This window comes from Sciurus carolinensis, chromosome 12, assembly GCF_902686445.1.
Source record: "Sciurus carolinensis chromosome 12, mSciCar1.2, whole genome shotgun sequence".
NCBI lineage: Eukaryota > Metazoa > Chordata > Mammalia > Rodentia > Sciuridae > Sciurus > Sciurus carolinensis.
In genome coordinates, this window is record NC_062224.1 from 112646568 (window position 1) to 112660822 (window position 14255).

Consider the following 14255-nt stretch of genomic DNA (forward strand, 5'->3'; position numbering starts at 1 on the left):
CTGTGTAACAGCAGAGGCAGTGCCAGGGTAGGCTTGGTCAGCCCCTGGCACCTCCTGTTACCAATTTAAGAACCTTTTGAATTTCATAGCCAGAAGAATGCTGGGTTTATTTCCAAAAAAATATTTTCATATATTTTTATCTAGCTATGTCATGTAACTGTGGGACCTAAATTACTGATGTGAAATTACGCAAAATGTTGGGTTGTTGCCAATTTCTAATTTCGATAATGAGAATGGTAGCAATGATGATAAAAATAATTTTATCCAGCAATTTCATCTTCAGGGAATTTATTCTATAGAAATATAAATACAAGTATGTTTCAACAAATTATACAGATAAGTTTATTTCAATGTCATTCAAAGTGTCAAAAAACTGGAAAAAAATGAATGCTTATTGTTAGATAAATGGATGTCTTTCTATTCCCTCTGTGGGATATTCTTTGGGTTCCAAAAAGCATAAATTAAAATTATAATGGATGGCTTGGAGAACTATCCCATGAAGTATTGGGAAGGAAAAAAGCAATATGCATTAAAATGCTTATAACATCCTAATATCCAAAATAAACACCAATCTGATTTTAAGGAAATTCTGTATAAATGTGAACATAAATGTACACAGACACACTCGCCTACATATATACACCTCATCGTTAGTGCTTTTCCTTGGTGGGGAGGCTCATGTGTGAGTAGATGAAAACTCAAAGACTGAGCAAACCAACAAAAGGACGGGGAGGACTACAAAATTTGTCACCCACTGGGGAAAAAAAATAAAATGTTCTAGAACTTAGATAATAAAAGAGATAACAAGCCAGTGTAAATTTGAACAGGAGTCTAATACAAAGCTTGGTTGTGCATCTGTGGTTCCTGACCTTTGGATGCATGTTGGAAAATACTGACACAAAATCAGATCCAGCAAGGGCATCGTGTGGGTCTGCCTGTGGTGTCCCTCACAAGGGCCAGTCTCTGCTCCTCATGCTGCTAATGTGATCCCAGGAGCAGGGAAACCAAATGGGCCTTCATTAAGGGAACTTAGGACTCTGAGTTCCCTTCCAGGAGAGTTGCTGAAATTCCAAAAACCTGGAGTCACCAGGAAAGACAGCAATTACCAGAGCCTTCCAGAGCAGGAACCTCACAGAGTAAGAAAATCACTTATAACTCATTAGAGAGAGACTCCTTGTCTTGGTTGCTTTGATATTTTTGGTGGGTGTGGGGAAGAGTGACAGGATAGAGTTTAGGGCCTAATTCTACTCTCTGGATTGCATGACCTGATTAGTGCACAAGGTCCAAATACTCTTTACAGGGCTGGTTTTGGACTTGTGGGGAGCAGAGCCAGTCATCTGGCCTTCCCTCCAGAGAAGCGGGCCTCTTCCTCCCTACAGTCTACGGACAGCCATGGCTCTCAGATCCAACATCCCCTGAGACACACCTGGGGCAAAGGAGGGAGCAAAACCGGGACCCTTCCAGTGATTATTACTCATGTCTGCATTGTAGAATAATAATTCTCAAAATTTACTTTCCACTTACAAACACTTAATTTTAGAACTCCACAAGACCAAGGATTAACATTCCAATTGGCCTCACTAGACCTTTTGGCCAGGGCGATTTTCTGTTGTGCGGGAATACCCTTAGGATTTCAGGGAGGTTAACCTGCCCTGAAAAACTGTCCTTAAACGTTTCCAGATGCTCCTGTGGGGAGGCACTTCTGACTCTGAGAACCACTTACAGGTCAGCCCACTTATTTTATTTTTAGATCAAATAATGTGGAGGAGGTTAATTGATTTATTCAAATTGTAGCTGACAAGTTCATCAAATATTTTCCCAACACCTACTATGTGGCAGGCACTGAGTAGGGTGCTGAGGGCAGAAAGATTTGTAAGGCACAGAGTGCAGAGCTTAGCAAAGAAGACATGTGGAATAGTTAATTTCACTGTTTTACACACACACACACACACACACACACACATACTTTGTTCATTAATCTAGTAAGCCAGTGCCCACAGTGTGCCTGGTAACAGTTTTAAGCTTAAGTGATCTGTAACTTATACTGTTGCTACTTTCCGGTTATACTCCTATGCATCTGACATACAGTGACATACAGTACTTAGACTTTAGGATCCCCTCCTTAAATTTTGAAATAGTACTCCCATTTCACTATCCCTCCCTGCCCCAGGATATCATCAAAGGAGACCAGTCATTGATTGGCCCCTCTGTAACACAAGAAGTCACTTAGAAGTTATCATCAAAAAATAAAACTCTTTGAAATTGTTTTAAAAAGTTTGAAGTTTTTGAAAATGTTACAGTGACTATTATTGTGGATCATCTAGAGATCAATCAAGATTTGAGGAATGTAATCTTTGAATGTATTTGTTTACATGAGACCTAGTGTATTTGTCAGCTAGCTTTGTTGGCTTGACTTCTGAAGGTGCTGGAAGAGATTCAAGAGTTCTTCGACCTTTTCATCCGAGAACAAAAAATAACCCTGTTTTCCTACACAACTCAACATTTTATGGAGTGATAAGAGTTGAGGCTTTGATATGATCTGCATCTTACAGCAAAATGAATTTTTCTTTCATTCCCAGGAATTATGAAGACCCCTGAGTCCCTGTTTACTTTGACATCTGAACCTTGCGCAGCTCACCAAGGCCTTGGTTATCATCATTGTGTAAGCTTTTCTTTCTAAAAATGGATCGGTTCTGGCAGAGCGTAGGGGTCGTGTCCACTGTTTTCACTTGGATTTTCCTCAGGCCCAGCACGATGCCCTCTTCAGGAACAGGTTCTCACCTGGTCACCTGCTGAATGTCCCCGTTTCAGAATCAGAAGCCCAGCACGGCAGGAGGGGCTCCTCCTAGCAGGTCCCCGAGGCCAGGCGCACTTGCCAGGCTTTGGCAGGCCAACGCTGCTGCTCCTCGCCCTTCGTTCCCCTCTGGAGATCATCAGTTATCGTGATGTCTCAACCAGGGATTACGATCAGCCTCGGAGAAAAAGTGTAGAACTGTTTTCTCTTCGTTTGGCGACTTTCTATTCTGGTCTCCCCAAAAGATCGCGTACCAGTCCCTGAGGCGGTGTGTGCGTTCGCTGGAAGCAGGTTCCTCAACGCGGGACGACCTGAGCACGTGACCAGCCGCAGCACAAGGGACCCCAGCCGGCGCGACCCGAGCCTGCTCCACCAAGTGGGGGACCAAGCCCAGGCACAAGTCCCCTGCCCCGAAGCGCCTCACCCTTCCCACCCCCGCAAGAAAAGAGCATCAGCCTGCCCGAGGCCAGGGGATTGCCGAGCTGCCATCTGGAGAGCCGCGCACGCCCGAGGTGCCGCCCTGGATGGTGCAGGCCACAGGCTGCCCCTGGACGCGGACCCCGCGTGCGCGCAGGCTCTCCAGAGCCGTCTGTGGCCTGTTACAGCAGCACATTCCCAAGTCACATGACAGTTGCCTGTTAGGACAGGATTCCGGGGTCTCCGGTGGACGAGCTCCGGGAAGCAGCTCTGAGTCCTCATGCGGTCAGCCAGCCCGCTCCGGCTGGCAACACCGTCCACTCCGAGACCCACCCGCACCGCAGGAAGCAGTTCTGGGGGTCTCTCCCTGGCCCGCCCACCTGCTCAGACGCTGCCTCGTTTGTTGTCTCGCGTTGGATCGGGACTCCAGCTCGCAGCAATGCTGCGGTCCGAGATGGGTCTTGTCCTCCTAATCACCACCTACACTCTCCGAGGGAAGGGAACACATCGTATGTTCATGGGAGCATCTTGGGTGCCTAGCACTTTGCCATTTACTCTGTAAATATCTTGTAAGAAAAACTGTCACGTGAGATAAGTATGAAAATGCTTTTTTGTTTCAAACCGTGAAATAAAATCTCTGGAGGCCAAGGTGCATGAATATAGGCCTATTAGGAAATAGCAGTCTCTGACACAGGCCCTGGTTGATCTGCCCTCCAAAGTACCATCTCCGACTTTCTAGTTTGATATGGCAATTACATTATATGAGCTGGCAGGGAGTGCCCAGGGACACACTGTCGGGAGTACCACGTGCCGCTCTGGGCTAGCAGGTGACTCTGGAAGGGCGCATGGTCGAGTGCCCCCACCCCTGCAGCGATGTGCTGTCTATCTGGACCCCCAGGGTGAACAAGCTGAGCACATATGAACCTGTGTATGAGGAGCCTGCAGCGGAAGTCCCCTGACCCCAGTACCCTTGCTTTTATCAAAGCAGAGACTCAAGTTTTTCCCCAAGCGACATACTGTGGCCTGAGACCCAGCTCCCAGGATCTTAGTCAGGGCTTCCTGTGGAGTTGGGAATTTCCTCGATGGGAGAAGGGGACCAGGCTTTCTGTGATGCCCCAGCAGCACCATGTCCTTTTCTGGGCTCACAGCCTGGGGACCTGGGGGTGAAGGAGGCTGCTGGAGCTCCTGGCTCCTGCCGATTCCTCTCCCCCATCACTGTCTTCCCATGGCAGCTTCCTTCAGTGGCGCTATCCGTCTTTTACTTATTGACTTTTCTGTCTCCTCCTTTGCCTCCCACTAGGGTAAGGCTTCCTCGTGGTTTTATTCACTTCTGAAACCCCTTCAATTAAACAATGTCTGTGGAGACACTTGATGGTATCATGAGATGGGAACCTTCCTGAACACGTCATCTTTGCCCCTGATGCTCTGGGCAGCTGGCATTGGATCTCCCCAGGGTCTGAGGAAGAGCAGAGCCAGGTGAGGTCCTTTGAGGTTTTAATTGTACTAATAGGTCCTAGGTTTGGCTTGCATTGAACAGAAACTCCAGAACTACTCGAATCTCTTTTTATTTTTTATTTTATTTTATTTTTTGTTACTGGGTACTCAACCACTGAGCCACATCCAGCCCTATTTTGTATTTTATTTAGAGACAGAGTCTCACTGCAGTGCCCAACCATTGCTGAGGCTGATTTTGAACTGGTGATCCTCCTGCCTCAGCCTCCTGAGCCACTGGGATTGCAGGTATTGCTAGAATTTGAACCCAAGTCATCTGGTTCCAGAATCTAAGGTCTTAATCACTACTTCATAAAGCCTCCTTCTATCAACAAATCCAATAGGTAAATGTAAATAACAATAACTATATAGTGGGATGATATTTTGATAAATGAACTAAATTTGTTGTCAGTCACTATTTCCTATAACTTGATGATCTTCCTTCAATAGCAGTGTCTTGATGCCCTTAGGGACAGTATGACAGAATGTAAGACAGAAAACAAAAGAATTGAACTGTGAGGTCTGGGCACAAGCAATAGATTTGAAAGAAGAGCATTGTATCTCCTCATCCAGGGCAAGTGGGCCTGTCTCCTCTGGAGGAGAAAGGACTTAAGCTGTGTTTTGGTTACTCCTCTCCTAAATTCCTGTGTTAGCTCTTCACTGCTGTGACAAAATTCAAGAGAAAAATGACTTGGAGAAGGAAAGATTTATTTTGGTGATGGTTTCAAAGATTTTAATCCATGGTTGATTGGCTCCATTGCTCTACGCCTGGCATGAGGCAGGACATCATAGAGGAAGAGTGTGGTAGAAGAAAGAAAGGTACTGAGCTCCTGGCAGCCAGGAAGGAGAGAGGGAGAAAGAGAGAGAGGGAGAGAGAGAGGGGGAGAAACTGCCCTGGCAGAGAGTACTTGGTAAATATTAACTCATTAACAAATGAAAGAATTTCAGGGAGTGTTCCAGGACTTGTTTTGGAAGAGAACCTGGGTGTTCTATTGATGCCCAGGGCCACTCCTTCCCCGCCTGAGACCAGCTCTGTCTGGGGCCTGCTCTCCATTAAGCAAGGCCACAAACATATAATTTTTTCCATTCCCAGTAGGAATATATTTTTCCTACAAGTAGGACTATCGTCGAGATAACTGATGTAAAGATTTTTGATAGCCGAGGTCTTCACAGGATGGAAGGTTCTCTGATCAGTGTGATGACCTTACAAAGTGAGGAAGCTGCAGACCTGAGGAATCGAGAGCCAGCGGGTTTCAGTCGGAGAGTCTGGGCTGGAACCTTGTTGCTCCTCATGGAAAGTTACTATGCAATTTGATTTTGTTATCTATAAAAAGCGAATTTAAAAATTGTTTGCTTTGGGAAGATTGCTATGTGAATTAAATAAAAGGTATAAAGTTCTTAGTGCAATGAAAGTTGACTGCCACACTCAGCTGGGATACACAAGTACTCTGGGGAAGGAGCAGGAAGTTCGTGGGAGCCACAGAGCCAGACAGGTGTCTGCCACTTTATAGTCAGGGCAGAACAAAGATAGATATGGCAAAGAACCTTTACAAGTCAAAATTAATGCTTTGACAGAACAGTATTGTTATAAATGTCTTATTTAGTAAAGCTTTAACCCATGTTTGAAATTCCTTGAGTTTCTCTAAGTACATGAATTGTTTATTTTAGAATTTTCTGAAGTAGTTAGATAATGTTTCATTATTGGAGTTATTTCATGAATTTTTTTTTTTTTGTAAATGCATCTGTAAATTAATGGACATTTTATGAGTGAGGAATAAACCAAAACACTCCCAAATTTCAAGATGTTATGTAATGACTTATGCAATTACCACTTTTTAAATCAGCCCCTGCTGATTTATGTCTGTTGTATCTTCTTGGTGCACATTGTGAAATTCCTCTGCCTGGCTTGTTTATTACAATGAACCTTGTGTTCATCTTAGACGACATCAGCCCAGACAACTCCTACTATTGGGGTTCTGCATCATTTATTCACTCTCCTCTACTTAAAAAAATCAGTTTTTAGTATTTTTGGTTATGATTATAACCTCTTAATGAAATGTCTTCCTCTGTATTTGATAGTTTGCAAAGGAAAATTTTACCTTGAGACGTTTTTCCTATTTGTAGGTGGTAAAGGGAGACTCAAAGGAAGAAATCATGTAGTTAAAAAAATGGGATCCCAAAGTGTCAGGATTAAATTTGCTGACACTTGGGAATAGTGCAGTCTCCAGGTCTCATAATACATGCCTGAGTGGTGATCTAATTCCAACCACATATGAATATTGTATAAGTGCAGTTCTCATATTCTTTGATTAAGGACCTCTGAAGAGTCTCCTTTCAAGCTATGAAGTCAGAGTTCAACTAGATTACTTTCTCTCCACGTCATGGCAAGTGGTCAGGGAGAGATGCAGCGGGAGCACCCACCGAAGAGGAGTCAGCAGTCTGGTGGACTCGGAGTGTCAGGATTCTATGGCAACTCTCTGAATGGCATCTGGGTGGTCTAAGGTGGCCTGAGGTGGTTGGTTTGACTTCTTGGGCCTCAGTTCTTGGATCAGAGGCACCTTACTGGGGCTGGAGGACCAAGTGGGACACTGACCCTTGTGATAGATATGCTACTGTATTTTGAAGTATTCTAAGTGTTACGGAGGTGCAGACCCAGCTCTGGCTCCCAGTCACAGTCCCCACTGATGCCCTGTCTTAATCTCAACTGCAAAACCACAGTGCAGCTTGGTGGCCCTTCTGACTACACGGGCCCTCCTCAGCCTCCAGCAGATTGCCATGGAACCAATTTTTCCTGACTGTCTAATTAAGTCACCACCCTGCTCCAGATCATCACTTCATACTTAACCCCTTTAGCCTCTGTTTCTCTGCATAACATGGTTTTAAAATTTCCAAAATATTTATCTGGTTCCTAATATGGGCCAACAAGGGTGCAAAGCATTGGGGATTTGATGGCAGATACCATGCAGTCCTTACCACAAGAGAACTTGTCGATGAATGAGAGGCAAATGATGTTTCAGCTTCCTCTTCAATGAGAGAAACTAAAAATCATCCATTGGATCACCATGTATGTGAGTGCTCACTAAATGACAGTCACTGCTCCAGCACTTGAGGTCGCCCTGGTGGACACGGTCAAGTGGTCACTTCCACTGCGGCTCTGTCCTGGGTTGGACTACTCTGGAAGCAGTACGTGCATGTCATTGAAGAGTAAAAATCTGCTCTTTCACCTTATATCCCAGGCCACAGGGTTCATCACCATTCATGACTTGTGGACATTTCCAAGATTTTCTATGTGTCTACCACCATCTGCATGTATTTTATTTTTAAGCAAATGCCCAACTCTAATTCTGGTGCATTAAAATGAAGCACATTTTAACATCTCTGAAATGGGGATACACATTATTGTCAATGCCATCTTACGGTTTTAGTTGGCAGCTTGTTTCTGTTTTATTTGTGATACTTGAGAGGGCGGATCTCAAGACTGAGTCAGTGAATATGGCATTGTGATAGGGACCTGGCTATGAGAACAGAAAACCAATACTGTCTCAGGATCTACATTGGGCTGAAAGGTAGAAATGAAATCCAGTAGTGTAGACAGCAACGTCATTTTTCTCACATAAGCTGACATTCAGGAGCTGGGGACATAGGGCTGATGCATGGTGGGCCAGATTATAGGTGCCCCCGCCCCAGGAGCATGCTGGAGCGAAGCATCTCTAAGACCTTGCTCACTCTGAGACTCAAAGGCAGAACACACTCCCTCACTTTGCTCAGAGTCCAGAGTTGCATCTGTTGGCTCATGACCACTATTTCAGTCTTCAAAGCCAGCAGAGTAGCATCTTCAAAACTTTCTTTCACATGGACCTCCCATCTTTCTCTAATAAAGACCCTTGTGATTACCTTGGGACCACTTGAATAATCGACTAGAATCTGCCCTTCTCACAATTCGTGATCATCTCTGTAAATGTTCTTTTACCATGTTAAGCAACATTTTCAAAGATTCAGGGATTAGGAATGGGATGTTCTTGGGGATTAGGAATGGGATGTTCTTGGGGAGATTACTATTGACCCTACCTCTCTAGGTATCCTGCTATTTTATTGAAGGTTGCCCTAATCTTGAAAGGTGAATTCTGGAACTTCTGGGTGATATATCATATTATGGGTTAGGGGAAAAATTAAAGTAATTCATTTTCCTTCACTTCTTTAGCACTTATAAATGTGCTAATGTTTTTGTTGAAGCAGGAGGGGAAGGTGTTCTGTTGGCATCTCCCTAATCTGGCAGGTATGGGCTGAGCATACATCTGGGGCCAGCCATGTGAGTCCTAGAACACACAACCAAGTGTAGGAGATGACCGCTACTTGCCAGAAACCCCAATTGTACAGAGCAGAAGGGACATAGATTACTTTATGAGTCTGGTAAATGCAGTGCGTCATATAACCCGGGATGTTCAGCAAAACAGGAGCAGCACCCGGCAGGGCCTGAGGAGGTGTGGAAGGGCACCCAGTGCCACCTGTCAGGTTGACTAGAGAAGCGGGCGGAGGATCTGACTTAGCAGTGGTGGCGCAGGGGAGTCATCTGGGCTGGCTGCTGCCTATGCATCTGAGCTGGAGCTTGAAATCTGCAGGGCGGGTGGTGGGATGGGAGGTGCGAGTGAAGGGGGAGGCAAGGTCAAGGTGGACCCTGCAAGCCCAAGTGTGTCCTTCTCTTTCTGCCTCCAACACTGATGTCGATCATGTGCGTGTTCTGCAGGAGGAGCTGGGGTCCTTTGTCAACAGACCCCAGCCCTCCTGGCCCAGGAGTCAGGTGCTGGAGGAAGTTCAGGGAAGCGGGGTGGCTGCTGACCCACCACGGAGAGGTGACCCAGCAGAGAAACGCCGACACACGTGAGCTCCAAGTCTGCACATCACAAGACGCCACACCCAGTCACAGGGGAGTGGGTGCAAGTCTAAGTGCGGGTGTCTGCTGTGGCCAGAGTGGCATCTGCTCCAGGGCCCTTGGGGAGGAGGGAGGGGAAGGGGAAGAGGGGAAGATGGCCTGGGACTCACGCCAGGCAAGGTCACTGTAGTGCTCCTCGGCCAGGACCCTGTGGGCCTGGGTCCTGAGGGCAGCAGGGAACCGTCGCTGAGATCCACTGTCAAGCTTCATTTCAGAAAGTCGAAGCCCTCCAGGCTTCAGGTCTCTGCCATCTTCCTTCAGGTCCCGCCCTTCTCCTGCCCACCGCTGACTGACAGGTGCCTCGGTGTCCACCTAGAGCACACTCCCTCCTCCTGTCCCCTCCCCCGTCCAGGCCATCTGCTTGTCTCTGAAGTGTGCCCAGGCAGCCTTCCTCCCAGCAAGACCCAGAGGACCACACTGTGCGTCACCTGCCCCGAGAGCCTCATTCACATCATCCCGTGTCCCCGCTGCCCAGTACAGGCTGTGGCCTTCGGAAGGTGCTGAGTGATGGAATCAAGTTCCAACAGCCTTTCATCAAACACTTCACCTAAACAGCTGGCCCTCCGTCTTCGCAGTGCCACACCCATGGGTACAAGCCACTACCATCCGAAGGATCAGAGAAGGATCGCGTCGGTACTGGACACGTCCGAACCTTTTCATCTGGTCACTGTGTCCTAAACAATAGCACACGACACCTATTTATATAGTTTTTACATTTCATTAAGTGTTATATGTAATCCAGAGATTATTTAAAACAGGGGAGGATGTGTGTCGATTACACGCAGGTGTCATGCCATTTGGTGTAAGGGACTGAGCACTGCAGAGCCGGACATGTGTGAGGCTACTGGAACCAGTGCCCATCAGCACAGAGGGGTGACTGTGTATTTTCAGTTGATTCAGTGGGTTGATCACCATCAACCTAGAAAGGCACCAGATTTTGCAGATTTCATATATAGGGAATTAAGAAGGGGCAGTGAAAGCTTCCAGCATCCTCCAGAAGGGCGTCTATGCATAGGCTCGGGTAATTCAGAGGGAAAGGAGAAACTCATTTGTCCTCTACGTCCTGCTCCAAGTCTTCCTCAGACTTGTAGCTCTTGGTCAAAATCTCCTCTTCCTCCTCTTCCACGAGGCCTTCCTTATTGCCCTTCGTGAGCTCTGCAGGGGCAGAGTCTTGGGGCTTGGGCCAGTTATAAAGAGGCTTCAGTCTTTTGGTGTAGAAGAACTTAAACCATCTTCGGAAGATTTGTTTAATAGTTGAGGAGGTCATCTTGTGGGCTATTTCCTTAAAAATACCATAGGTGATTTCTGCTAACTCCTGAGTTATTGGGTCTTCATCCCGGATGGTTTTTTCAATCACTAGAATGGCAAAGGGCACTCAGTTTGAGGCAGCTCTCTCTCAGAGGCCAGGAAGCTCTAGCCCTGAGCAACCCACCGCCTCTAACCCCACCACCTCCCTCCTGCCCACTCCCTCTTCTCACCCTGCCTCACCCATTTCTTTTTCACTTTGACAAATAGCATCCCATGGAAAGAGAAATGGAAATCTCCACTAAGTGTTGACTGGGTTTCTATTAGGTTCTCATAGCATCAACATACAGTATGAAACTTATGAACACACACATTATATTGATCATCATAATGGAAAATATTTGGGATCCATCCACATGATTCGGGTTAAAAGTTAAGGTCATCCAAAAATGAACTAGTGCACACATTTTAATAAGATGAGGTAGGCACGTACTCCTCGGCATGGGGAGAGCTTCGCAAAAAGTCATGGACAGTCACAAGAGTTCTAAACACCAACAAGGACATGGCACGTACGCCTTGAAAGATGTGGGCGAACACAGAGACCAAAGGCTGCTGGGATGCTGTGCGGACGGCAGCCCGTGGGAAGCGGTGGTTTCATTTCTTAAGAAAAGAAGTAGAATAAGGAGGGACCTTTAGAAAGAAAGAAAGGGCAGAAGGAGCAGGAGGAGGGGGAGAGGAAGGGGAAAGAGGTCGTAGGAAAGACCAGGCGGGATGCAGGCTGGTGCTCAGCAGGCCCGAGAGTGCCCTGTGAGCCAGGGACGTGGCACCACTGGGGCAGGCCGGCAGGGAGGGTGGGCGCTGGCGTCTCTGTACTTGGGCTCAACTTTGCTGTGACCCTAAAACTGCTCTGAAAAATAAGTCTGCTTTTTTTATTTTCAAAGGAAGGGATGAAGGCAGCTCCCCACCTTCTGCCTCACTTGCTTGTCAAGAATTCTGACCCTAATGAGGCAATAAGGCTGAGGGAGAAAGAGGCCCAAGCCCAACCATTCTGATAGAGCCACATGACCCTCTTCTGTTCCCTCCTCTGCAAGTGGGATGCACGTTACTGTCACCTATACTGGGAATTCTGCCAGGGGAGGGAGGAGATTTTGCCTTTTGTTTGCTGCTGAGGCCCCAGAAGCTAGAAAAGTGCTGTCACCCAGGAGAGGCTGGAGAGCCTTGCGGGTTGAGTGAGTGAAGGAATCCATGCACTGTCACTCCCGAGGGCCCCGGGGGGTGGTCAGGTTGCAGGGAAAGAGAGAGAGAGAGGAGGAGACAGAGAATAGAGAGAGCCAGGAGACACCATATAACCCAGTCCTTTCACTGACTCCTCAGCTGGCCCTGCCACTGTGCCCTCCTTCCATCTGGGCACCCTCATGGAGAACTCATGTGACCAGAGTCGCAGGTGAGGAATTTATTTGCACCTATGTGTAAATATGTCATTATGACCTTAGTACGTACCCTCAATCATGACTTCAATTTCATCTCTGAGTAGCAAATAGGCACCCAGTTTTGCCAAGTACCCTAGGACAGAGTGAAATTAAAGTTACCCCCAAACACATTATGAAAACACATTCTCTGATACTATCTGGCTACATGCTTGGCTTTCTTTAGAGCAAAGTATCTATAGATGATCTTCCAGTCATCTTTTAGTGCTTCAAATAGTTACTATTTAATAAAACTATTTATTGAAACACGTGTGTGATGACCCATTAAGTCCCAACAATTGTGCAACTATTTTAATGAAATTGACAGGTGTGTTCAAATAGGTTGGAAATCATAATCTAGAGGTTCTTATATGATCTATTACCATGAATAATATGAATGACTATTATCACAAATCATTCACCTATGACTTTTTTCAAAAGAACAGAGCTTGAAAAACAGACATTTATTTCACAGTTACCATGAGTGGGATCTTTGTTGCTCAGTTTCAGGTTTTTAGGCTCCATACGTGGAATGCTGGGACACCAGGGGTTAATGAACGACGACAACAGAACCAACCCTCTTAGCTACGTCCAAGACACCAGTGTCCCCGAAACGCGCCTCAAGCCCCTTGCGGTTTCTTCCTCCGCCTTTCAGAACTGCTCTTTCAGGTCTGCCGCCTTCTGCTCAGCTGTAGGTTGGGGGATTCACCCTGGTCTTGGATGCAGCAATGGTTCATCCATTCCATTGACATGTGGCAGATCGAAGTTTCCTTGAAACCCAGTCATGCACCTTGGTTCATGTTCACACATCATCTACATCTGCATTCACCTTCAGCAGAGTTAAGTACCTCCAGCAAAGATCCTGTGGCACCCGAAACCTAAAATATTTACTGTCAGGTTTTCAACAAAAAGTTACCCTGCTATGTGATATTCTACCTTTTTAATTTATATATATTTTTAGTAGCTCTGGGGATTGAACCTAGGGCACTTTACCACTGAACTACATCCCCAGTCCTTTATTTTGAGGCAGGATCTTGCTAAGTTGCTGAGACTGCCCTCCAATTTGTGATCCTCCTGCCTCAGCCTCCCAAGTTGCTGGAGTTAACGGGCATGTGCCACTGTGCATAGCTATGATATTCTATCTTATGAATGCAGGCATTATTTTTTTTTTATTCTGCCGATGATGGACATTTGTGTTATTTTCAGTTTGGGGCTACAATGAGTAATGATGTTATGGACATTCTTGTGCATGAATTTGAATTGCTGCTTGGTATATAACTAGCAGTGGATTTACTGGGTAATGGAGATACTTATGTTCAATTTTAATAGTTACTACTAAATAGTTTTCCAAAGTGATTGTATCAACTTCCACTCCCACCCAAAGCATGGCAACGCTGGCCACCATCTTACTGCCTTCAAGTCTATGGAGTGCCTTGATGTCCAGGAGAACAAGTCCTTCAACTTTGGCTGGTCTCAGGTTATGGTGGCTGCTCACAACCCTTTCGATTTTCATACAAAGCTTAGACCAACTCACCCAGCTTCACATAGGCCTCCTAAATCCCAGGTAAGGATTTGTCCCGGATTGTGTTGACGGCTTGGGGAAATGGTTACAGTATCTCATCTTTCAATCCATGATCATGAGCCATCCCTTCATCTGAGTCTTTTAAAACATTTCTCATGGTTTTCTATTTTCCTGTGTATCAGTGTTGCACATCTTTTCTTAGTTTTAATATATTTGTTATTTTTGGTGTTATTGTATCTGAGAATTCAAAACTTTAATTTTCCAGTTGCTTATTGTTTGTGTACAAATATCCAATTGATCTTTGTCAACTGATGTTGTATCTAGAAACTTTGCTAAATTGGTTTAATTTGAGTAGTTTTTAAGAATTCTCTCCAATGTTCTAAACATATA

At 45.8% G+C, this 14255-nt stretch overlaps 1 protein-coding gene and 1 long non-coding RNA gene across 3 annotated transcripts in view; one reads left to right on the top strand and one right to left on the bottom strand.

Annotated features, from left to right (window-relative positions):
- The first annotated feature begins 882 nt into the window (after nt 1–882).
- On the top strand, nt 883–8079 carry LOC124961954 (uncharacterized). Of its 2 annotated transcripts, none has more exons than XR_007104390.1 (3): nt 883–1136; nt 2580–4687; nt 7017–8079. It is a non-coding gene; the product is annotated as an uncharacterized LOC124961954 (long non-coding RNA). The 2 variants fall into 2 exon arrangements; XR_007104389.1 differs by lacking the exon at nt 7017–8079 and adding an exon at nt 4858–6409.
- Nucleotides 8080–10677: 2598 nt separating this feature from the next.
- Mroh9 (maestro heat like repeat family member 9) overlaps nt 10678–14255 on the bottom strand; it is a 73964-nt gene continuing 70386 nt past the window's right edge. The window contains exons 19-20 of the mRNA XM_047519995.1: nt 12378–12440; nt 10678–10988 (exon numbers count right to left, since the gene is read on the bottom strand). Of these exons, the coding sequence (XP_047375951.1) occupies nt 10678–10988; nt 12378–12440 (374 nt within the window). The remainder of the gene's footprint in view (nt 10989–12377; nt 12441–14255) is intronic.